The sequence below is a fragment of the Carettochelys insculpta genome, chromosome 15 (genome assembly GCF_033958435.1).
Source record: "Carettochelys insculpta isolate YL-2023 chromosome 15, ASM3395843v1, whole genome shotgun sequence".
Classification (NCBI taxonomy): Eukaryota; Metazoa; Chordata; order Testudines; family Carettochelyidae; genus Carettochelys; species Carettochelys insculpta.
Genome location: NC_134151.1, coordinates 33,034,615 through 33,058,914, shown reverse-complemented (window position 1 = coordinate 33,058,914; position 24,300 = coordinate 33,034,615). Strand labels below are relative to the sequence as shown.

Genomic DNA, 24,300 nt, shown 5'->3' with positions numbered 1-24,300 from the left:
TTGCACTGGCTGTAGCTAAGCTATGTACACAGGCTGTTTAGAGCCTGGGAGAAGGACCTTGTTTGGTCAGCGCTTTGCTGGGTGCCTGCCACTGTATTGTCTGGTGCAGACTCAACCTGTCTTTGGTGACAGGGCCGATCCCAGAACTGCTCTTTTACCAGGGACGCACTTCACTCCTCCATGTTACAAATGACCTGGGGCAGGTCCAGGCTCCTTTGCAGAACAGAGGCAATGAGCACAGGGGACACATTGTTCTGAGGGAGATGCATGAGGCATGGCACTGTGCCTCGTACCTGTAGAGTTATACAGTGGAAGAGCAAGTCAGTTAATAGCAGCCCAGAGTCAGACCCTTACTGCGACTAGGAGCAGAGCTGCACTTTTGGGGCCCCGTGGTGGCCACTCCGGCCGTCCTATGGATGGGGGGTGGGGTGGATCACCTGTGACAGGGTGCAGGTGGTGGGCGGGAACAGCAAAACTCCGTCACTGCCTCCTGAGCCAGGCTGCTCTGTGGGGAGGGCTCCCCTCTGGCTGCCCATGGAGAAGCAGGGCTCAGTGTGCTAGGAGGGTGTGGCAGAATGCTACATGCTGAGTGTGGGGGAGAGGAGGAGATGATTCCATGCAGCCGCTGCTGCCTCCCACCTCCTGCCCAGGTAATCCCCAGCCAGGCTGGTCAGGGAGGGAGCGGAGCAGGGAAGGGACAGGGCATGGAGGTGCCCAGGGCCCTGCTGTCCCCTGGGGATGGCCCTGCTAGGTAGAGATATCAGTCCTGACCCTCCAGGAACCACATCTGTCAGAGACCACCTCTGCAGTGCTTTGAGGGATGTCTGTGCTGGGTGAGACCCAAGGTCCTTCCAGCCCCGTGCCCTGTCTTGGATAGGGGCATCAGCTCCTCAGGGGAAGGAGTAAGAACCCTACAGCAGGCAGAAATAAGGTAGCCTGCCCACCCTGGTCTCTAGTAACTATTTCAGTGCTGTCAGCGCCGAATGCATGCTATGAACGGGCACAAATGGGGAGCTGAAGATTGTCCACAAGGGCCAAAGTTAATAACAGTAATTCGGGAAGGGATACTAAACCTCGTGCTTCAGGGCTCGAGCCAGTCTCTGGTTAACAGGCCTCCCAAGGTCAATTTCACTGTCCATGTCACCTGGGGTGATAAGCAGTGAAACGAATAAGCTGTCCTGGGGCAAACGTATTGGGTGATGAGCTTCGGTGAGTAAAACCCATGTCCTCCAATGGAACTGAGTGGAAAGAGAGTACCCCAGGTTTGTTAGCAGGGAGAAAGGAGGTGAAAAAGGGGGGTGGTACCGGTCAGCAGTAGGACCAGCTAATGAAGCAAATTAATGAAGCAGGCTGTGTCTTGTTCCAGGGAATACCAAAGGTAGGAAAGTCACCCTTGTACATGAGACAGTTAAGATCTCTAGTCAGGCCAAGGTTAAGTGTCAACTTTGTAAATGAATGTGAAACCATTACGCCTGCTGTAGCCACAGGCCCCTCCTCAGGGCTCCTTCCTGTCCCGCAACATGGCCGAAAGAAGCCCAGCTCTAGTGAACGTATAAGTGGATCTGGCACATCTCTGCTGCCTTTGAAAGCTGCCCCGCATGTAGACGGGCCTCTGGGGTGTATATTTAGCTAGCCACTCTATTTTGGGGAGAATATGCAACTGATTAACCGGTGGCACTGACGCACCTGAAACACGCACCCTCTGGTCCAGCAGGGGGGTGAGGCCATCTCTTTTATTGGGCCAACTTCCACCAGTGAGAGAGACAAGTTTTCGAGATACACAGGGCACTTCTGCAAGGCTGGGAAGGCACTGAGAGGAAGCTGGAAAAGAAAAGCACCGTGATAAGAAAAGGCGCCTGTTAAGGGGGGCAGGGATTTTGCTACTGGATGGGATCCCCAATCCAACTTTTTGAGCCCTGAAAGAAGTCTGGAATCATTTCAACATTTATGGGTTTCCTGTTGTATCCAGGAACAGGGAAGTGTCAGGGCTTTAACTGGGGGTGGAAGAGAGACATCAGTAGTTTGGTCTTGATCCCTCAGACTTTTCATAAAAATCTCAATGACTCTGGTCTAGAGCACGTAGAGGATTTCTATATCCATTGTGAAAACTATACTAGAGGCTCCCCAGATATTTGATTCCCCTGGGGAGTCAGCTTAGAGATTTCTTAAGGATGAATTAAATTCAAAGCATCCCTGGGGTTCCTTAGCCTGGCTTGTCAGAGATTTCCTGGGTGAAGAGTTTCCAAACAGCCAGTTTTCCCCAGCAAACCAGGGTAATGCTGGAGAATCGCCCTCTGCCTTTGAAAGAGGAGTTTTGTCTCTATGCATTTGCTATTGCAAGGATCTGTTTTATGTCTCAGTGGTGCAGGGGAGTGTATGGAATGGCTGAGGGAGGAGCCAGGAAAGGGCTAGTGCATCACCATCCAGACAACCAGGGAGAAGAGACCACATGGGACCTAGGGCTACCAAGAAAGGACTAATAATTGGGATGCAGCAGCTGTTCAGGACCAAATGAACGGCAACAGTGGGCGGGAAATAAGTGACCATTCACTTGCCCCACCCCACAAGCCTCTCACTAGCTGGAGGAATTGAAGGAGAAGAGGCAACTTCGCTTCGGTTCCCTGAAAACTATCTTCTAATTCAGTGGCTCCCAACCTGGGGGTCTGCGAGGGCATTGCAGGGGATCCGTGGAAAAAAAAATAAAAATGATGATAGAAAATAAGGTTTAAATGAATTGCAAAGTTACAATCAATTCTTATTTCTAAGTGAAATATCTTCCAACCAAGTTATTAATTGCCGCCTGAAGAATCTATGCTGTGGTTTCCTTTTTCATTGAATGCAGTGAGCCTTGGCTTTGATGGGGGTTTGCAAACTGTTTGTGGGGTGACTGGGGGGGGATCCACGGACAGTTTGGGGAGGGCTGATTGGGGGTCTACCCTAAGGAAAAGTTTGGGAACCCCTTTTAACTTATTACCCAAGATATGTCCCTGTGGCCACCTTCTCCCCTGCCCCGCTAGAGGGAGCCACACACCACGCTCCAGCGACCAGCGCATTCAGCAACTGAAGCTCACAAGCTGCCAGGGGAGCTTGAGAAGTCAGGCGGCACAGTGGACAGAAAGGGGCTGGGACCGCTGTCCTAGTGGGGCGCTGAGAAGCACTGAAGCAGCCTGTGAGCGCTGTATGTCATGGACCCGCCCGCCCCTAGTCCCAGCACTTATGGAAAAGTCCTACAGAACCGCTAGCAGCAAGGGTCGGATCACAGCTGGTGACAATGGAGGCCAGGCAGAATCCGCTGCTAGCAGGTGCTGGGGCTCTGAGAAGGGAGCTGTGCGGAGGGGCCGGGGTCAGGAAACAAGGCTACTCCCCCCCCCCCCCCCCCCCCACATCCTCCCAGGACAGCGCTGAGTCCCCTTGACAGAACCGTGGGTATTCTGACTCTCCAGCAAGGCAGAGCAGCCCCTCTGCTGTGGCTGGGCAGCGCTGCGGGCAGGGGGCCCCAGCCGTGACGGCCGGTTTCGCCCCCCCTTTTCCCGCTGCAGGTGCGAGAGGGCGGCGGAGGCCTGTCCGGAGAACCCCTGCCGGAACGCGGGCCGCTGCGTGACCAACGGCAGCTCCAGCCGCTGCATCTGCACCGGGGACTACCAGGGGGCCTTCTGCACGCAGAGACTCGTTACCCCCGACATCGCGCCCGCCCAGTGGGGGCTGGGCCCCCAGGAGATCGGCGAGATCGCGGCCGGGGTGCTGGGCATTGCCTGCCTGGCGGCGACCTTCGCCTTCCTCCGCTGGCGCTACTGCCGCCCCGCCAAGGCTCACAAGCCCGTGGCCGGCGAGGACCCGGACCTGCTCTCCAAGAGCGTGGGGGTGGCCACGCAGGCGCTGTCCCCCATCGAGCTCAGCGTCCTCAGCAACGGCCCGCGCCACAACCAGGAGCGGGGCACGCCGGAGCAGCGCCAGCCCGCGCCCGAGCTTCTCACCTTCGGCGCAGGCAACGCCCAGAGAGCCCGGGGCACCGTGGTGTGCAGCGTGGCCCCCCACCTGCCGTCAGCCACGCCCGCCTCCAACGCCGACAGCGAGTCCTTCCGCAAGAGCTCCTGGGCCAGGGAGCAGCTGGGTCAGTGCTTCCCCCTCGCGCGCCCCTCCTTCCTGCGAGGGATCGCGCCCACAGGAACGCCGGCTGGGGAAGGGCCAGGGGCACTGGCAAGGGCTGGCCTAGTGTGAGCATGGGCTGGCCAAGCCTGTGCTATGGCCCTCCACATGCAGTTCAATGCCTACTGCTATGCCAGGCCATTTCCCCTGCACCCTGCCAACACCCCTCACCGCTCACACACTGCACCCGGATGCTCCCTCACTCCCCTGCCTACACCCCTCACACGCTACACCCGGCTACTCCCTCACTCCCCTGCCTACACCCCTCACACACTACACCCGGCTACTCCCTCACTCCCCTGCCTACACCCCTCACACACTACACCCGCCTGCTCCCTCACTCTCCTGCCTACACCCCTCACACACTACACCCACCTGCTCCCTCACTCCCCTGCCTACACCCCTCACACACTACACCCGCCTGCTCCCTCACTCTCCTGCCTACACCCCTCACACACTACACCCGCCTGCTCCCTCACTCTCCTGCCTACACCCCTCACACACTACACCCGCCTGCTCCCTCACTCCCCTGCCTACACCCCTCACACGCTACACCCGGCTACTCCCTCACTCCCCTGCCTACACCCCTCACACACTACACCCGCCTGCTCCCTCACTCTCCTGCCTACACCCCTCACACACTACACCCGCCTGCTCCCTCACTCCCCTGCCTACACCCCTCACACACTACACCCGGCTGCTCCCTCACTCTCCTGCCTACACCCCTCACACGCTACACCCGGCTACTCCCTCACTCCCCTGCCTACACCCCTCACACACTACACCCGGCTGCTCCCTCACTCCCCTGCCTACACCCCTCACACGCTACACCCGCCTACTCCCTCACTCCCCTGCCTACACCCCTCACACACTACACCCGGCTGCTCCCTCACTCTCCTGCCTACACCCCTCACACGCTACACCCGGCTACTCCCTCACTCCCCTGCCTAGACCCCTCACACACTACACCCGCCTACTCCCTTACTCCCCTGCCTACACCGCTCACACACTACACCCGCCTGCTCCCTCACTCCCCTGCCTACACCCCTCACACACTACACCCAGCTACTCCCTCACTCCCCTGCCTACACCCCTCACACACTGCACCTGCCTACTCCCTCACTCCCCTGCCTACACCCCTCAAACGCTACACCCGCCTACTCCCTCACTCCCCTGCCTACATCCCTCACACACTACACCCGGCTGCTCCCTCACTCTCCTGCCTACACCCCTCACACGCTACACCCGGCTACTCCCTCACTCTCCTGCCTAGACCCCTCACACGCTACACCCGGCTACTCCCTCACTCCCCTGCCTACACCCCTCACACGCTACACCCGCCTACTCCCTCACTCCCCTGCCTACACCCCTCACACACTACACCCGGCTGCTCCCTCACTCTCCTGCCTACACCCCTCACACGCTACACCCGGTTACTCCCTCACTCCCCTGCCTACACCCCTCACACACTGCACCCGCCTACTCCCTCACTCCCCTGCCTACACCCCTCAAACGCTACACCCGCCTACTCCCTCACTCCCCTGCCTACACCCCTCACACACTACACCCGGCTGCTCCCTCACTCTCCTGCCTACACCCCTCACACGCTACACCCGGCTACTCCCTCACTCCCCTGCCTAGACCCCTCACACACTACACCCGCCTACTCCCTCACTCCCCTGCCTACACCGCTCACACACTACACCCGCCTGCTCCCTCACTCCCCTGCCTACACCCCTCACACACTACACCCGGCTACTCCCTCACTCCCCTGCCTCCACCCCTCACACACTGCACCCGCCTACTCCCTCACTCCCCTGCCTACACCCCTCAAACGCTACACCCGCCTACTCCCTCACTCCCCTGCCTACACCCCTCACACACTACACCCGGCTGCTCCCTCACTCTCCTGCCTACACCCCTCACACGCTACACCTGGCTACTCCCTCACTCTCCTGCCTAGACCCCTCACACGCTACACCCGGCTACTCCCTCACTCCCCTGCCTACACCCCTCACACGCTACACCCGCCTACTCCCTCACTCCCCTGCCTACACCCCTCACACACTACACCCGGCTGCTCCCTCACTCTCCTGCCTACACCCCTCACACGCTACACCCGACTACTCCCTCACTCTCCTGCCTAGACCCCTCACACGCTACACCCGGCTACTCCCTCACTCCCCTGCCTACACCCCTCACACGCTACACCCGCCTACTCCCTCACTCCCCTGCCTACACCCCTCACACGCTACACCCGCCTGCTCCCTCACTCCCCTGCCTACACCCCTCACACACTACACCCGGCTATTCCCTCACTCTCCTGCCTACACCCCTCACACGCTACACCCGGCTACTCCCTCACTCCCCTGCCTACACCCCTCACACACTGCACCCGCCTACTCCCTCACTCCCCTGCCTACACCCCTCACACGCTACACCCGCCTATTCCCTCACTCCCCTGCCTACACCCCTCACACGCTACACCCGGCTGCTCCCTCACTCTCCTGCCTACACCCCTCACACGCTACACCCGGCTACTCCCTCGCTCCCCTGCTGTACCCCTCACACACTACACCAGCCTACTCCCTCACTCCCCTGCCTGCACCCCTCACACACTGCACCCGGCTCCTCCCTCACTCCCCTGCTGTACCCCTCACACACTGCACCCGGCTACTCCCTCACTCCCCTGCTGTACCCCTCACACACTATACCAGCCTACTCCCTCACTCCCCTGCCTACACCCCTCACACACTACACCCAGCTACTCCCTCACTCCTCTGCTGTACCCCTCACACACTACACCAGCCTACTCCCTCACTCCCCTGCCTGCACCCCTCACACACTACACCCAGCTACTCCCTCGCTCCCCTGCTGTACCCCTCACACACTACACCCGGCTACTCCCTCACTCCCCTGCCTACACCCCTCACACACTACACCCAGCTACTCCCTCACTCCCCTGCCTACACCCCTCACACACTACACCCAGCTACTCCCTCACTCCCCTGCCTACACCCCTCACACACTACACCCAGCTACTCCCTCACTCCCCTGCCTACACCCCTCACACACTACATCCGCCTGCTCCCTCACTCCCCTGCTGTACCCCTCACACACTACACCCAGCTACTCCCTCACTCCCCTGCCTACACCCCTCACACACTACACCCGCCTGCTCCCTCACTCCCCTGCCTACACACCTCACACACTACACCAGCCTACTCCCTCACTCCCCTGCCTACACCCCTCACACACTACACCCGCCTACCCCCTCGCTCCCCTGCCTTCACCCCTCACACGCTACACCCGGCTACTCCCTCACTCCCCTGCCTACACCGCTCACACACTACACCCGCCTACTCCCTCACTCCCCTGCCTACACCCCTCACACACTACACCCAGCTACTCCCTCACTCCTCTGCTGTACCCCTCACACACTACACCAGCCTACTCCCTCACTCCCCTGCCTGCACCCCTCACACACTGCACCCGGCTATTCCCTCACTCCCCTGCTGTACCCCTCACACACTGCACCCGGCTACTCCCTCACTCCCCTGCTGTACCCCTCACACACTATACCAGCCTACTCCCTCACTCCCCTGCCTACACCCCTCACACACTACACCCAGCTACTCCCTCACTCCCCTGCCTGCACCCCTCACACACTACACCCAGCTACTCCCTCACTCCCCTGCTGTACCCCTCACACACTACACCAGCCTACTCCCTCACTCCCCTGCCTTCACCCCTCACACACTACACCCGGCTACTCCCTCACTCCCCTGCCTACACCCCTCACACACTACACCAGCCTACTCCCTCACTCCCCTGCCTACACCCCTCACACACTACACCCGCCTACCCCCTCGCTCCCCTGCCTTCACCCCTCACACACTACACCCGCCTACCCCCTCGCTCCCCTGCCTGCCCCCCTCACACACTACACCCGCCTACCCCCTCTCTCCCCTGCCTGCACCCCTCACACGCTACACCCGGCTACTCCCTCACTCCCCTGCCAACACCCCTCACATGCTACACCCGCCTACTCCCTCACTCCCCTGCCTACACCCCTCACACACTACACCCGCCTGCTCCCTCACTCTCCTGCCAACACCCCTCACCGCTCACACACTGCACCCGGCTATTCCCTCACTCTCCTGCCTACACCCCTCACACGCTACACCCGCCTGCTCCCTCACTCCCCTGCCTACACCCCTCACACGCTACACCCGCCTACTCCCTCACTCCCCTGCCTACACCCCTCAAACGCTACACCCGCCTACTCCCTCACTCCCCTGCCTACACCCCTCAAACGCTACACCCGCCTACTCCCTCACTCCCCTGCCTACACCCCTCACACACTACACCCGCCTACTCCCTCACTCCCCTGCCTACACCCCTCACACACTACACCCGCCTGCTCCCTCACTCCCCTGCCTGCACCCCTCACACACTACACCCAGCTACTCCCTCACTCCCCTGCCTGCACCCCTCACACACTACACCCGCCTGCTCCCTCACTCCCCTGCCTACACCGCTCACACACTACACCCGCCTACTCCCTCACTCCTCTGCCTACACCGCTCACACACTACACCCAGCTACTCCCTCACTCCCCTGCCTGCACCCCTCACACACTGCACCCGGCTATTCCCTCACTCTCCTGCCTACACCCCTCACACGCTACACCCGGCTACTCCCTCACTCCCCTGCCTACACCCCTCACACACTACACCCAGCTACTCCCTCACTCCCCTGCCTGCACCCCTCACACACTACACCCGCCTGCTCCCTCACTCCCCTGCCTACACCGCTCACACACTACACCCGCCTACTCCCTCACTCCTCTGCCTACACCGCTCACACACTACACCCAGCTACTCCCTCACTCCCCTGCCTGCACCCCTCACACACTGCACCCGGCTATTCCCTCACTCTCCTGCCTACACCCCTCACACGCTACACCCGGCTACTCCCTCACTCCCCTGCCTACACCCCTCACACACTACACCCGCCTACTCCCTCACTCCCCTGCCTACACCGCTCACACACTACACCCGCCTACTCCCTCACTCCCCTGCCTACACCCCTCACGCACTACACCCAGCTACTCCCTCGCTCCCCTGCTGTACCCCTCACACACTACACCAGCCTACTCCCTCACTCCCCTGCCTGCACCGCTCACACACTGCACCCGGCTACTCCCTCACTCCCCTGCTGTACCCCTCACACACTATACCAGCCTACTCCCTCACTCCCCTGCCTACACCCCTCACACACTACACCCAGCTACTCCCTCACTCCCCTGCCTGCACCCCTCACACACTACACCCAGCTACTCCCTCACTCCCCTGCTGTACCCCTCACACACTACACCAGCCTACTCCCTCACTCCCCTGCCTTCACCCCTCACACACTACACCCGGCTACTCCCTCACTCCCCTGCCTACACCCCTCACACACTACACCAGCCTACTCCCTCACTCCCCTGCCTACACCCCTCACACACTACACCCAGCTACTCCCTCACTCCCCTGCCTGCACCCCTCACACACTACACCCAGCTACTCCCTCACTCCCCTGCTGTACCCCTCACACACTACACCAGCCTACTCCCTCAGTCCCCTGCCTGCACCCCTCACACACTACACCCAGCTACTCCCTCACTCCCCTGCTGTACCCCTCACACACTACACCAGCCTACTCCCTCAGTCCCCTGCCTGCACCCCTCACACACTACACCCAGCTACTCCCTCGCTCCCCTGCTGTACCCCTCACACACTACACCAGCCTACTCCCTCACTCCCCTGCCTACACCGCTCACACACTACACCCAGCTACTCCCTCACTCCCCTGCCTGCACCCCTCACACACTGCACCCGGCTACTCCCTCACTCCCCTGCCTACACCCCTCAAACACTACACCCGCCTACTCCCTCACTCCCCTGCCTACACCCCTCACACACTACACCCGCCTGCTCCCTCACTCCCCTGCCTACACCCCTCAAACGCTACACCCGCCTACTCCCTCACTCCCCTGCCTACACCCCTCACACCCTACACCCAGCTACTCCCTCACTCCCCTGCCAACACCCCTCACACGCTACACCCGCCTACTCCCTCACTCCCCTGCCTACACCCCTCACACACTACACCCGCCTGCTCCCTCACTCTCCTGCCAACACCCCTCACCGCTCACACACTGCACCCGGCTATTCCCTCACTCTCCTGCCTACACCCCTCACACGCTACACCCGCCTACTCCCTCACTCCCCTGCCTACACCCCTCAAACGCTACACCCGCCTACTCCCTCACTCCCCTGCCTACACCCCTCAAACGCTACACCCGCCTACTCCCTCACTCCCCTGCCTACACCCCTCACACACTACACCCGCCTGCTCCCTCACTCCCCTGCCTACACCCCTCAAACGCTACACCCGCCTACTCCCTCACTCCCCTGCCTGCACCCCTCACCCACTACACCCAGCTACTCCCTCACTCCCCTGCCTGCACCCCTCACACACTACACCCGCCTGCTCCCTCACTCCCCTGCCTACACCGCTCACACACTACACCCGCCTACTCCCTCACTCCTCTGCCTACACCGCTCACACACTACACCCGCCTACTCCCTCACTCCCCTGCCTACACCGCTCACACACTACACCCGCCTACTCCCTCACTCCCCTGCCTACACCCCTCACACACTACACCCAGCTACTCCCTCACTCCCCTGCCTGCACCCCTCACACACTGCACCCGGCTATTCCCTCACTCTCCTGCCTACACCCCTCACACGCTACACCCGGCTACTCCCTCACTCCCCTGCTGTACCCCTCACACACTATACCAGCCTACTCCCTCACTCCCCTGCCTACACCTCTCACACACTACACCCAGCTACTCCCTCACTCCCCTGCCTACACCCCTCACACGCTACACCCGGCTACTCCCTCACTCCCCTGCTGTACCCCTCACACACTACACCAGCCTACTCCCTCAGTCCCCTGCCTGCACCCCTCACACACTACACCCAGCTACTCCCTCGCTCCCCTGCTGTACCCCTCACACACTACACCAGCCTACTCCCTCACTCCCCTGCCTACACCGCTCACACACTACACCCAGCTACTCCCTCACTCCCCTGCCTGCACCCCTCACACACTACACCCGCCTACTCCCTCACTCCCCTGCCTACACCCCTCACACACTACACCCGCCTGCTCCCTCACTCCCCTGCCTACACCCCTCAAACGCTACACCCGCCTACTCCCTCACTCCCCTGCCTACACCCCTCACACACTACACCCAGCTACTCCCTCACTCCCCTGCCTGCACCCCTCACACACTACACCCGCCTACTCCCTCACTCCCCTGCCTACACCGCTCACACACTACACCCACCTACTCCCTCACTCCCCTGCCTACACCCCTCACACACTACACCCAGCTACTCCCTCACTCCCCTGCCTGCACCCCTCACACACTACACCCGCCTGCTCCCTCACTCCCCTGCCTACACCCCTCACACACTACACCCGCCTACTCCCTCACTCCCCTGCCTACACCGCTCACACACTACACCCGCCTACTCCCTCACTCCCCTGCCTACACCCCTCACACACTACACCCAGCTACTCCCTCGCTCCCCTGCTGTACCCCTCACACACTACACCAGCCTACTCCCTCACTCCCCTGCCTGCACCCCTCACACACTGCACCCGGCTCCTCCCTCACTCCCCTGCTGTACCCCTCACACACTGCACCCGGCTACTCCCTCACTCCCCTGCTGTACCCCTCACACACTATACCAGCCTACTCCCTCACTCCCCTGCCTACACCCCTCACACACTACACCCAGCTACTCCCTCACTCCTCTGCTGTACCCCTCACACACTACACCAGCCTACTCCCTCACTCCCCTGCCTGCACCCCTCACACACTACACCCAGCTACTCCCTCGCTCCCCTGCTGTACCCCTCACACACTACACCCGGCTACTCCCTCACTCCCCTGCCTACACCCCTCACACACTACACCCGGCTACTCCCTCACTCCCCTGCCTACACCCCTCACACACTACACCCAGCTACTCCCTCACTCCCCTGCCTACACCCCTCACACACTACACCCAGCTACTCCCTCACTCCCCTGCCTACACCCCTCACACACTACACCCGCCTGCTCCCTCACTCCCCTGCTGTACCCCTCACACACTACACCCAGCTACTCCCTCACTCCCCTGCCTACACCCCTCACACACTACACCCGCCTGCTCCCTCACTCCCCTGCCTACACCCCTCACACACTACACCAGCCTACTCCCTCGCTCCCCTGCCTACACCCCTCACACACTACACCCGCCTACCCCCTCGCTCCCCTGCCTTCACCCCTCACACGCTACACCCGGCTACTCCCTCACTCCCCTGCCTACACCCCTCACACACTACACCCAGCTACTCCCTCGCTCCCCTGCTGTACCCCTCACACACTACACCAGCCTACTCCCTCACTCCCCTGCCTGCACCCCTCACACACTGCACCCGGCTATTCCCTCACTCCCCTGCTGTACCCCTCACACACTGCACCCGGCTACTCCCTCACTCCCCTGCTGTACCCCTCACACACTATACCAGCCTACTCCCTCACTCCCCTGCCTACACCCCTCACACACTACACCCAGCTACTCCCTCACTCCCCTGCCTGCACCCCTCACACACTACACCCAGCTACTCCCTCACTCCCCTGCTGTACCCCTCACACACTACACCAGCCTACTCCCTCACTCCCCTGCCTTCACCCCTCACACACTACACCCGGCTACTCCCTCACTCCCCTGCCTACACCCCTCACACACTACACCAGCCTACTCCCTCACTCCCCTGCCTACACCCCTCACACACTACACCCGCCTACCCCCTCGCTCCCCTGCCTTCACCCCTCACACACTACACCCGCCTACCCCCTCGCTCCCCTGCCTGCACCCCTCACACACTACACCCGCCTACCCCCTCTCTCCCTTGCCTGCACCCCTCACACACTACACCCGGCTACTCCCTCGCTCCCCTGCCTGCACCCCTCACACACTACACCTGGCTACTCCCTCACTCCCCTGCCTACACCCCTCACACACTACACCCGGCTACTCCCTCACTCCCCTGCTGTACCCCTCACCCTGACCAGCTACACCCGGCTACTCCCCCACTCCCCTGCCTACACCTCTCACCCTGACCAGCTACGCCCAGCTATTCCCCTCTCCCCACAGCCCCGCCAACACCCCTCAGCCCTGACCTGCTATGCACTTCACACCTCAGTCACCAGCTGCACTTGGCATTTCCCCCACTCCCCTGCCAACACCCCTTGACTTGCTCCACCCTTCACACCTCACCAGCTTCACCCATCTATGCCCTCCCCTGCTGCCCTGTCAACACCCCTCACATCTGACCAGCTACACCTGGCCATTCTCCCCTCCACACCCTTACACAGAGCCCTGCCAGCTACCCTTAACCCTGACCTGCTACATACCATTGTCCCCCTCAAGCTCTGCCAACCTCCTCACTCTGACCACGACATCCCTCTTGTCTACTTGTTCTCACTCCTGTGCACCCAGATTTGATAGCTGGAGGGGGGCGGGGGCGGGTGGAGAGGAAGAACAGACAAAGAGCTATGGGGTGACTAGATGTACTTGATTCCACGTCGGCACAGGGACGGGCCAGACAGTCCCTTGAGGCCCCTTCCAGTCCTGCTTGCTCTGACTCTAGGGAGACATGGTGATGTACAGCTGTTAACTGGGGTCTGATTTTATTCCAGTCTACCCTGCGGAAACCACCTACTGGCCGCCCAGGTACCGACCGTCGGACATCCAGGACCACCCCCATTATGACAGCATTCCAGGCCCTCTTTTGGCCTCTACCCACCCGCCTCCTCTGCCTCCTGTCCCCCAACCAGACACTGAAGCTGAGCTATATGGTGGCTTTCCCTTCCCGCTAGACCAGAGTAATAAGCGGGCCCCTATCCCTCCCCGCTACAGCAACCAGACCCTGGAGGACTTCCTGCCACTCGGCCCCATAGAGCTGCTGGCCTCCCAGTGCCAGAACGAGTACACTGCCATCAGCTACTACCCTGCCCAGCTGCTGCAGAGTGAGGGCACCTGCTGCCCCACCGATGCTGGCTACAAAAGGGTGAGCATGCGCCTCAGTGTGGCCCAGCCATCCTATGCTGACTGCGAGGTGGGGCACCAGCCCGGCCTCAGCGCCCACCCAGGGCCGCCCCCAAACTACGAGGGCTCTGACATGGTAGAGAGTGACTATGGGAGCTGTGAGGAGGTGATGTTTTAAAAGGGGCACGTGCCTGACCCAAGAAGGAAGCTGCCTGAGCCGGGACTGGGCCGTATATGGAGGGAGAAACAACCTTGATTTGGGTTCCTCTCTCCTGGGACCTACAACTCTTCCCAGCCACATGAACAGCTCCCCCCCCCGTGTGCTGTGGGGCTGTAACTCCTCTCCCAGCATTCTTTGAACCGCCCCTGCTACTGCCTGGGGGAAAGGAGCTCAGCTGGACAAAAAGCAGCAAGGCCAGTGCCAGGGAGCACAAAGAGAATTCCCCAGCAGGCGAGAGTCACTCTTCATGCCAAGATCTTCCTCAGACATGGAGGCACCACCTCGCCCTCGGCGTAGATCCCAGCATGGGGAGAGAGGACCACAGAGCTTGGGGACAATCCATTGCCTGGGTAGCAGATGGTGGGACTGGACTGGTTACTCCCCGTGATTTGGGAGATGGGAGCTCTGTCTCGGCTGGGTGGCCTTGAAGGGTGTTTTGTGCCCATCTCCAAGGGCTAGAGCTGGGCTAATAATTCTCCAGGCCGGTCGGTGGAGTTTTGCTGCCCCATGTGCCCATGAGGCAGGAGAGAGAAGAGGGAATTGAGCTGTTACATTAGTTTATGTTGGGACTCATCTCTCTGCCACAGTAAAGAGCCCAGAAAAACGTCCACCTCTAGAGGAGAAACCAAGCTAAGAATCCTGCCTCCATAACCCACCTCATGAGGGACCCCAGGTTTACTGGCAGGAGGAGATATACAGGCGGGCCCATAACTCAGAGGAGGTGTTTGATTGGACAGTTACTTCAGCCCCTTCCAATCTGGAAAGCAGCCAGGCTCCAGCTGCACCATAAGTGATACCCATTGTTTATCCATATCTACAGTATTCCTCCCGCTTGGGACACAGCTCTGCTGTCATCAAGTAAAGGGGATTCTTGGTAAGGGCTGCTGGGTACAGCTGGGATCCCAGGTTCTCTCAAGCCCAGATTCAACACAGCCTGTACTGCTGAGCATCTCCAGCCAGGGCCTGACCTGGGGATCAATGTCTCTAAAAGGATTGCCGGCAGCAGCTCCCAATGTGCAATGAAACTCAGACGTGTGAATGTGAGTCCTGTGTGTGCGCACAGCTGTGACTACACCCACCCAGCAGCAGGGGAGGTGACTGTGCCCTCATTCCCACCAGGTCCCCTCCCAGAGAGACAAGGTGATGGGAAGATGATTTCTGAGGGGGTTCACCGGGCTTGGCCTGTGCTTGGGAACGTATTGTTTGTCTGAGAGCTTTTCATATTTTATTTTGGTTGGCTGGTTTTTGAAAAAAATTGAAAAAGAGAAGGGTTTTTTTTTATTATTTTACTTGAAAACAAACAACAGCTCCTTTGTCAATATCTGGCTGCTGCCAAGCTCGGAGGGAAGAGGCGAGGGATGCAAAATTTGGATCCAGATGCCCCAGATTTTGGGTGCAATCAGAATCTGGCTCTTGAGTCAAACACATTCTAAAGACAGAGGCCAACTGCAAATGTTGGCTCTGGATCGGTCTCAGATTTCAAACCCCCTGGAGGCCTTTGGATCCATGGAGCGGGGCTGCAGCTCTTGAGCCAAAACAATGGATGGAGAGGAGGGGAGCAGCTTGTGCTGGAGCTATAAACAACCAGGAACAAAATTCCAGCTTCGTGGTTTTCCTTGGGATGCATCTGGAGAGTCCCCAGGGTCACCAAGGGAGGGACTAGGACTCATGCCCCATGTCAGTCAGAGGAGAGTGGGTTTGTCTGTGTTTTTCCAGAAAATGGGACATTTTAGATCAGACTCCCTTTTCATTTCATTCACCAGCTTGAAGCCCTTGCTTCTCAGAGGTGGGGGTATGATGCAAGCAATGGGGCCTCCCAGGAGTACCCCAGGTTTGTAAACCCAAAGGCTTGTGCCACTAGCTAGTTGGTCATGAACCTGAGATGCACTCAGGCCCGAGAGAGCCACAAAGCAGGACAGGCACAGACCCTCAAGCAAGGAGACCTTCATCCAAAGCTGTTCAGCAGCTAAGTACTGGGCACAGGGACAGGGAGGTTGTCCATGGTGCTGACTGGCATAACCAGAACCCACCAAGTCCTGAAAGGATACACAAATGGTTTTGTATTAGGAAGGCAAGTGACAACGACCCTGCCCGTTCCCATAGCTCACATAGGATCAGCATTGCTCTTACAGGACCCAGTTGTCCCAAGGGGTGCAAAAGATGGACAAGGTATGTACTTGAAGAAAAAATGCAAACAGCAGGCTGTTGTCCCATGGCCTCGCCCACTGAAAAGCTGAGCACAGCCAGGATTAATGATAGTCTAGGAGCACACCACGCCCACACCAGGGTGCAGGGAGGTAGAACTGCGGCTGCAAACATACTACAGGGCAGCAGCCATCCCCGGGCAGAGAAGCTCATGGCAGCAGCAGAGAGGAGAGCAATGGGCAGGCTGGCCCACAGGAATCCTTTGACCCACATGTATGAGGGCAGGCCTGGTCGTGCGTGCCAAGACAACAAGAAAGCCTGTCCTGGAAATGCAGCAGAGGCAGCCCAAGGACAAAGTGATGCACCAGGCTTCACTTGCAATCTCGAGGCCCAACGCCAAACAGCAGCACCCCGAGCCAGGCTTGCCCCACAAAGTGCCGGGCACTGGATTATGGGCAGTGGCACAGTGCTGTCAGCCCACCGGCCCCTGTGCACGTCGAACAGGCAATGCAGGATGTGCATCAGCCTCGGCCAACCCCGCTTTCCCGGCTGTCAGCGTTACACTGCAGGGGTATGTGCCAGCAGGTCCGTGGTTAACCGAGGGGCAAGGTGGCAGTCCTAGAGCACAAGTCTCCACCCGTGTGCCAGTTGTGAGCACCCAGACCACATGCACTTTCCACACATGCAAGGCCCCACCCCCCCCCATATGCAGATCCAGGGGGAGCCGAGGCCCAGAGCTGGCCAAGCTATCAGAGCAACTTTACCTTTGGATTGGAGCCAATATTGTTTGCACTACTCTGCCAACACCCCCTCCCAGCCCTGCCAGCCTGCTGGAGCCACAGACAGTGCAAGGACCGAGCATTTACTCCTTCCCTGTGGAGCAAAACGGGCTACAGCCTGTATGCTGGACACTCTGTGGGGGTCAGTGAGCCTCCTGGGCATGCAATGGTAGGGATGGGAAGCCCTGAGCAATATTTGGCTACTGGAAGGTTTTGCACAGAGATGGGGGGCAAAAAGCAGAACCACCTACGCCAACCTCTCCCCTGCCCTCCTACATCTGAGCTCTGGAGAGCTGGTTCTGTGCTCTTGCCACATTGCCGATCACCACCTTAGAGTGCATGGAAACCTTGCAGGGTGAGTGCTCAGAATGTCCGGGCCTTGGGGTTCAGACAGCATTCCCTGATCTTCTCAGTAGGTTCTTATCCTGCCCTCATCTAGGCAACATGACTGACCTGATCTAAGTGGTCAAGTCTCTCTTGAACCAGCCCTGTGTTTGCAGTAAGCCGCCCCATAAAAAAGACACATTAAATCCTGAGAGGGACAATGTGTTGCAAGCAATGTGAGCTGATATAGCTTCATTTCAACAGCGTGCAAATGTTTGGACTGGAAAGAGCCGTGGTGGGGAGTTCACTCTGGGGCCTGGGTGTTGAGATGGTCCCTTGAACCAGCCAGGCAAGAAGGAAGGGTCTGAATGAGCTGAGCGCTGTAACCCTTGAAGACTGCACACCTGTGCACACCAAGATGAAACCGTGATCTTGCAGACCAGTCTCTGTTTCGCTCCCCAGAGCAATTAATGAGTTCCTGGCCCTGCCATGGTGGTCATATGAGGATGGATAGAGACCATTTTGGCTCACGTCGTGGCAGTAGTTAGCTCTCTAGTGCTGGGTGAACAAAACCCACCTAAAGCCTTTCTGCAAAATGGCTGTTTCTTCAGGGCTCATACTTCCAGAACGCCTGGCTTAGAGGGCCCCAAATGAGAGTTAAGTAAGGAAAGAAGAATGAACAATAAAAGGAGAACCCCTGGCTCGAAAGGAGAAAGTAGGCCAATCAGCTAATTGTCTAAGGTGGTTGTAGACAAATGCAAGAAGCCTGAAAAACAAACAGGAAGAATTAGAGGCCCTGGCTCAGTCAAAGGTGTATGCGGTGATCGGAATAATGGAGACTTGGTGGGATGACTCGCATAACTGGAGCACTGTCATGGAAAAGTATAAACTGTTCAGGAAGGACAAGCAGGGAGAAGAGGAGGAGGAGGAGTTGTGATGTATGTGAGAGAGCAGTATTATTGCTCAGAGCTTCAGTATATGGAGAGAGAGAAGTCAGTGAAGGCTCTTTGAGTTAAGCTTAGAGGCAGAAGCAACAGAGGTGACGTATCTGGTGTCTGTTATAGATCGCCAGATCAGGTCGATGAGGTAGACAAGGATTTCTTCAGACAACTAAAAGAAGATTCTAGATCACAGGCCCTGGTTTTCTTGGGAGACTTTAATCACCCAGACATTTGTTGGAAGACCAATACAGCAGCACACAGACAATTCAGGAAGTTTTTGGAGAACACTGGGGATTACTTCCTGGTACAGGTGCTGAAGTAACCAACCAGAGGCCATGCGCAGCTTGACCTGCTGCTCACAAACAGGGAAGAACTAGTGGGAGAAATAGAAGTTGGCGGCAACCTGCTTTGCAGTGATCATGAGATGGTAGATTTAGGATTCTAACAAAAGGGAGAAAGGTGAGCAGTAAAATACAGACCCTTGATTTCAGAAGAGCACACTTGACTCCCTGAGAGAACTGTTGGGAAGGATCCTCTGAGAAGCTAATATGAAGGGGGAAGGAGTTCAGGAGAACTGGCAGTGTTTTAAAGACATCTTATTGAAGGCCCAGGAATAAACCATCCCGATGCACAGTAAGAAAAGCAAATATGGTAGGCAACCAGCTTGGCTTACCAGGGAAATCCTTGGCGAGCTGAAACTCAAAAAGGATGTGCGTAGTAAGTGGAAACTTGGACAGATGAGTAAGGAGGAGTATAAATATATGGCTGGAGAACGCCGGGGGGTAATGAGGAAAGCAAAAGCACAAATGGAACTGCAGCTAGCAAGGAATGGGAAGGGCAACAAGAAGGGCTTCTACAGGTACGCTAACAATAAGAGGGTGATCAGGGAGGGTGTGGGGGCCGTTACTGGGTGAAGAAGGTAACCTGGTGACTTTGTGGGAAAGGCTGAAGTCCTCAATGCTTTCTTTGCCTCAGTCTTCATGGACAAGGTCAGGTCCCAGACTATGGCAAAAGGCAATGCAGGATGGGAAGGAGGTGGGCAGTCCTCTGTTGGGAAAGAACAGGTTAAGAGCTATTTAGAAAAGCTGAACACACACAGATCCATGGGTCTGGATTTAATGCACCCAAGGGTACTGGGGGAACTGGCAGATGTCATTGCAGAGCCTTTGGTTATTAACTTTGGAAAGTCATGGAGATCAGGAGAGGTTCCAGATGATTGGAAAAAGGCAAATGTAGTGCCCATCTTTAAAAAAGGAAAGAAGTACAATCCAGGGAACTATAGACTGGTCAGTACCTGGAAAAAATCATGGAGGGGATCCTTAAGGAATCCATTTCGAAGCACTCGTAAGAGGGGAAAGTGATCAACAGTGGTTAACACAGATTCACCACAGGCAAGTCATGCCTGACCAATCTGATTAGCTTCTATGATGAGCTAACTGGCTCTCTGGACATGGAAAAGTCAATGGATGTGATATACCTTGACGTCAGCAAAGCTTTTGATACAGTCTCCCACAACATTCTTGTCCATAAGTTAAGGAAGTATGGATTGGATACATGGACTGTAAGATGAATAGAAAGCTGGCTAGAGATTGGGCCCAATGGGTAGCAACCAATGGTTCAATGTTGGGTTGGTGGGCAGTTTCAAGTGGAGTGCACCAAGAAGCCATTCTAGGGTCAGTACTATTCAACTTTTCTATTAATGACATGGATGAGGGGGAGTGCACCCTCATCAAACTTGCAGATGACACGAAGCTAGCGGGAGAGGTAGCTCCATTGGCCGGTAGGGATAGGGTCCAGAGTGAGCTAGATAAATTGGAGGATTGAGACAAAAGAAATCTGATGTGGTTCAACAAGGACAAATGCAGAGTCCTGCAATGGGATGGATTTATCCCAAGCATTGTTATAGGCTGGGAACTGACTGGTTAATTAGCAGTGCAGCGGGAAAGGACCTGGGGATTACAGTGGATGAGAGGCTAGATATGAATCAACACAGCACGCCCTTGTAGCCAAGACAGCTAATGGCATATTGGGGTGTATTCAGAGAAGCATTTCCAGCAGATCTAGAGAAGCGATTATTCCCCTCTACTCAGCACTGGTGAGGCCACATCTGCGAGTACTGCATCCAGCTTGGGCCGCCCCCCCCCAGTACAGAAAGCATGTGGATGTATTAGAGCAAGTCCAACGGAGGGCAACAAAAGGGCTTAGGGGGTTGACGCACATGACCTATGAGGAGAACTATGAGGAAAGGCTGAGGGATTTGGGCTTATTTAGTTTGCAGAAGAGTAGAGTGGGGGCGGGATTTGATAGCAGTCTTCAACTTCCCAAGGCGGGGGCTCTAAAGGGGATGGAGAGAGGCTGTTCTCAGTGGTGTCAGATGGCACAACAAGGAGCAATGGTCTGAAGTTACAGAAGGAGAGGAGTAGGTTGGATATTAGGAAAAACTATTTCACCGGGAGGGTGGTGAAGCACTGGAATGCATTACCTAGAGAGGTGGTGGAATCTCCATCCCCAGAGGTTTTTAAGTCCTGGCTGAGATGATTTAGTTATTAGGGTTGATCCTGCTTCAGGCAGGGGGCTGGACTTGATGACTTCCTTTGCTCCCTTCCCGCCCTAGGATTCTACGAGAGTCAGTAGGAGCATGCAGGAAGGACAGCAGGCTGGTGGAGGGAAGGGATCCTCTACATGTCTCCCAGTGGTGGAAGAGGCTCTGGTGTGACTGGCCCTTCAGCTCAATGGGATTGTCTCAGCTGAATGAGAACCCCAGGAGATGATACAGCCTGAAACAGCTGCGCCAAGATTTGTGAGCTGCTGGGCTCAGTGTGCCCATCCCGCTTCCTGAGTGCTTGAGAGCCCGTGGTAGGCGTGAAGTGTTCCAGTTCTCAGCTCCCCACCCAGAAGGGTAGGACTTCCTGGACCTGGGTCATCACTCGGGGGCAAGGCAGAGGGCTCAGCCCATCACAGACAGGACAAGCTTCCCCAGAACCACACTTATGTGAGAGGAGAGTCGGAAGTGGAGCCAGGGTCCTTCAGATCCTAGAACACATGCCAGGGCAGTGAGAGGGGCTCGGACAGCTCCAGAAGGGTGAGGCCCACATATCCCAACTCACAGGAGGCAGGCAGGGAACTATGAGCTCAAAATTCCCATGAGGGGGATGGGAGAATGCGGGGGGGGCGGGAATGTGGAACTGAGACATGGCCCAATCCTTACCCTCCCCCAACTACTCTGCCACTCACCCCTTCTCACGGTCCCACTCCTCCACTCCCTCCCCTGAGCCCCCAAATGGCATCCCTCCTTTATCACTCACTCCCATTTATCTCCTTTCCCACACCCTGTCCCCTCACTGCAGCCTCAAAGCCCTCACCTCCTATTGCCCTTTGCCTCTGCCCTGCCGGGGAGAAGCCACATGTCTAATTTTCCACCCAACTACATGAATTACATTCCCCCCAAAATAAAAGCTCCAAATATGACTCTCAAATCCTGGCATTTGCCAGGCCCTCTCTCCCCAGCTCCTTGTGTCTTAGAAATGAGGGGAAGGGATTCATTTATCCTCAGTTACATTAATTGAAGGGTGAATTCAGAGTCGTCAATCCCAAGGAGAGCTGTGACTCATCCAATGTCAGTTCCTCTCCATTTCACAGTGTACAAGGTAGAGGAAGAAAAGCAGTTGGGGGGGGCATAACTTGGGATCAGTACCCCCATTTGGGGATCATTTGCCAGAAGGGTTCACGTGTCACATGTCCATCAGGTACACCAAACTTCAAAGCAATCTGCCTATACATTCAGACTGTAGAAGCCCTTGCAGTGGTTAAGTTGTCAGCATGATGGGAATGCAAATTCTCCAGCTGATTTTGCCTGTTTCCACCTCTGTGTAGAAGAGAGGCACGTTTCCTGACCTACTTGTCTGAGGTTGGGTCCCCCACAGATTTAGGGCTGCCGCACACCCCCTTTGATAAAACAACAGTGTAAGACCATTTTGACCCACATAGCAATACAGATCGAAAGTCTCTCATCTACCACCCTCGGGACCTGACCAGTGCCAGACAAGAGAATTTGCCAGAAAAAGGAAAGTCAGTATTGCCTAGCAGCATTAACAACACTTCCATGGCTTACTAGGCTCTTCGACGACATTTAGGGGTAAATTACACCTAAAATAACAGCACAGAACACAGCCAGGACTGGTGGATATAAACAAAGTTTATGGGACTGCAGGAAAACTGGACACACCCATGATAAGTGATTTTCTGGCTCAGTAAATTGAGCCAGATCACAGATTTTGCTGAATGAGAGAGTTCTGGATTAGAGTGGTTCAGCCCATAGTTAGTTTGATCTCTAGTGCTATCCCAACCAACAAAAACCACCAACTAAACAGCTATTTATTTTTCCAGGCCTTCTCTCTCCACAACCCCTAGAGCTCAAATGACCCCAAATTTGGGACACACACCCTACCCGACAAACCTTCAGAGGCCCACCAGCCCTCATAGGCATTCAACTACACACGTCAATTTCAGAGGACTTAGAAATGACCCCTTTTTAGCAGAAGTGGTGATGCAACCTTAACTAGAGCCACTTCCAATTAAGGCCAGGTGAAATTGAATTGCACCGAAGTCAGATTAGAGTGAGTCACATGGGGGGGGGCGTTAAGGAGATGGTCTTGCTAAGAAAAAATAAATATCAAAGTAGTGCCCTCTCTTTCCATCCTTCCAGCTTGTTAAAATGGGTTTGGAGTATGTGGAGGTGGGAGAGGAGAGAGGAAACACACAAGGTTATTCTCCAAAGGCACCTTTGTTAAAGAGAACAACTGCAGTTTATTACTGTCTATTGTTGCCCTCAGCCCAGGCTTTCAGTTGGTAGAGAAAATAAATTGGTCTTTCTAAACCGCTGTTTCCAAGAAGCGCTCTGTGCAGCTGCGATTCCTCCCCCAACCTCCCTTCTTTCATGTAAAATATTGGGCTGATTTGGACAGTGGAGGGGTGTGCCACTCACAGCTCAGTGTTAGGAAAAACCTTTCTTTATGCCAAGATAATGAAAGCAGGAGCCTAATCAGAATTTCCAGTGGCTCTTTGGGATAAGGATGACAGATGGGCCTTAACGTATCTCCCCCACCTCCCTTTTTAAATGGATCTTGTCACTGGAAAAGACAGCGCTCTCCACCCTGCAAAGTTCCCCTAATTTTTTCCAACTCTGTGCTGAATAAATTCTGTTATGTGCACCACTGTTTGCACAGATCTGCACCACCAACAGAAACACATGCAACTGGTTGTGGGCGCTCTGCTAATCAGCTGTGCAGCACCTGAATTTCTCCCGGGTGGCAACCCAAGTGCTCAGCTAACAAGACACACTCCCTATCCCCCAAAGGACCCTCCACACCCATCCTCATCAGACACCATGTGAAGACCCATGTAACTTTTAAGCTGCAAGGTTCTAACCAGTTACAGTGAGCCCCTTTGGCTCTGAACCGATGGGCGGACACAGAATGCAGCACCAAGCAGGGGGAGGAGACAGCCACTTTCACCCTCCCTTCTTGAGAGGCTAGGCAAGAGACCTCATTGCCAGAGGCCAGCTTGCCCCTTCCCATGGGAGG

General features: G+C 56.7%; 1 protein-coding gene across 1 annotated transcript in view; it reads left to right on the top strand.

Moving 5' to 3' along the window:
• The window catches only part of FAT2 (FAT atypical cadherin 2), an 84,189-nt gene extending 68,078 nt beyond the window's left edge, over nucleotides 1-16,111 (top strand). Inside the window, exons 22-23 of the mRNA XM_075010102.1 lie at nucleotides 3,540-4,111; nucleotides 13,961-16,111. Coding sequence (XP_074866203.1) covers nucleotides 3,540-4,111; nucleotides 13,961-14,487 — 1,099 coding nt within the window. The 3' untranslated portion in view covers nucleotides 14,488-16,111. The remainder of the gene's footprint in view (nucleotides 1-3,539; nucleotides 4,112-13,960) is intronic.
• Nucleotides 16,112-24,300: the final 8,189 nt, after the last annotated feature.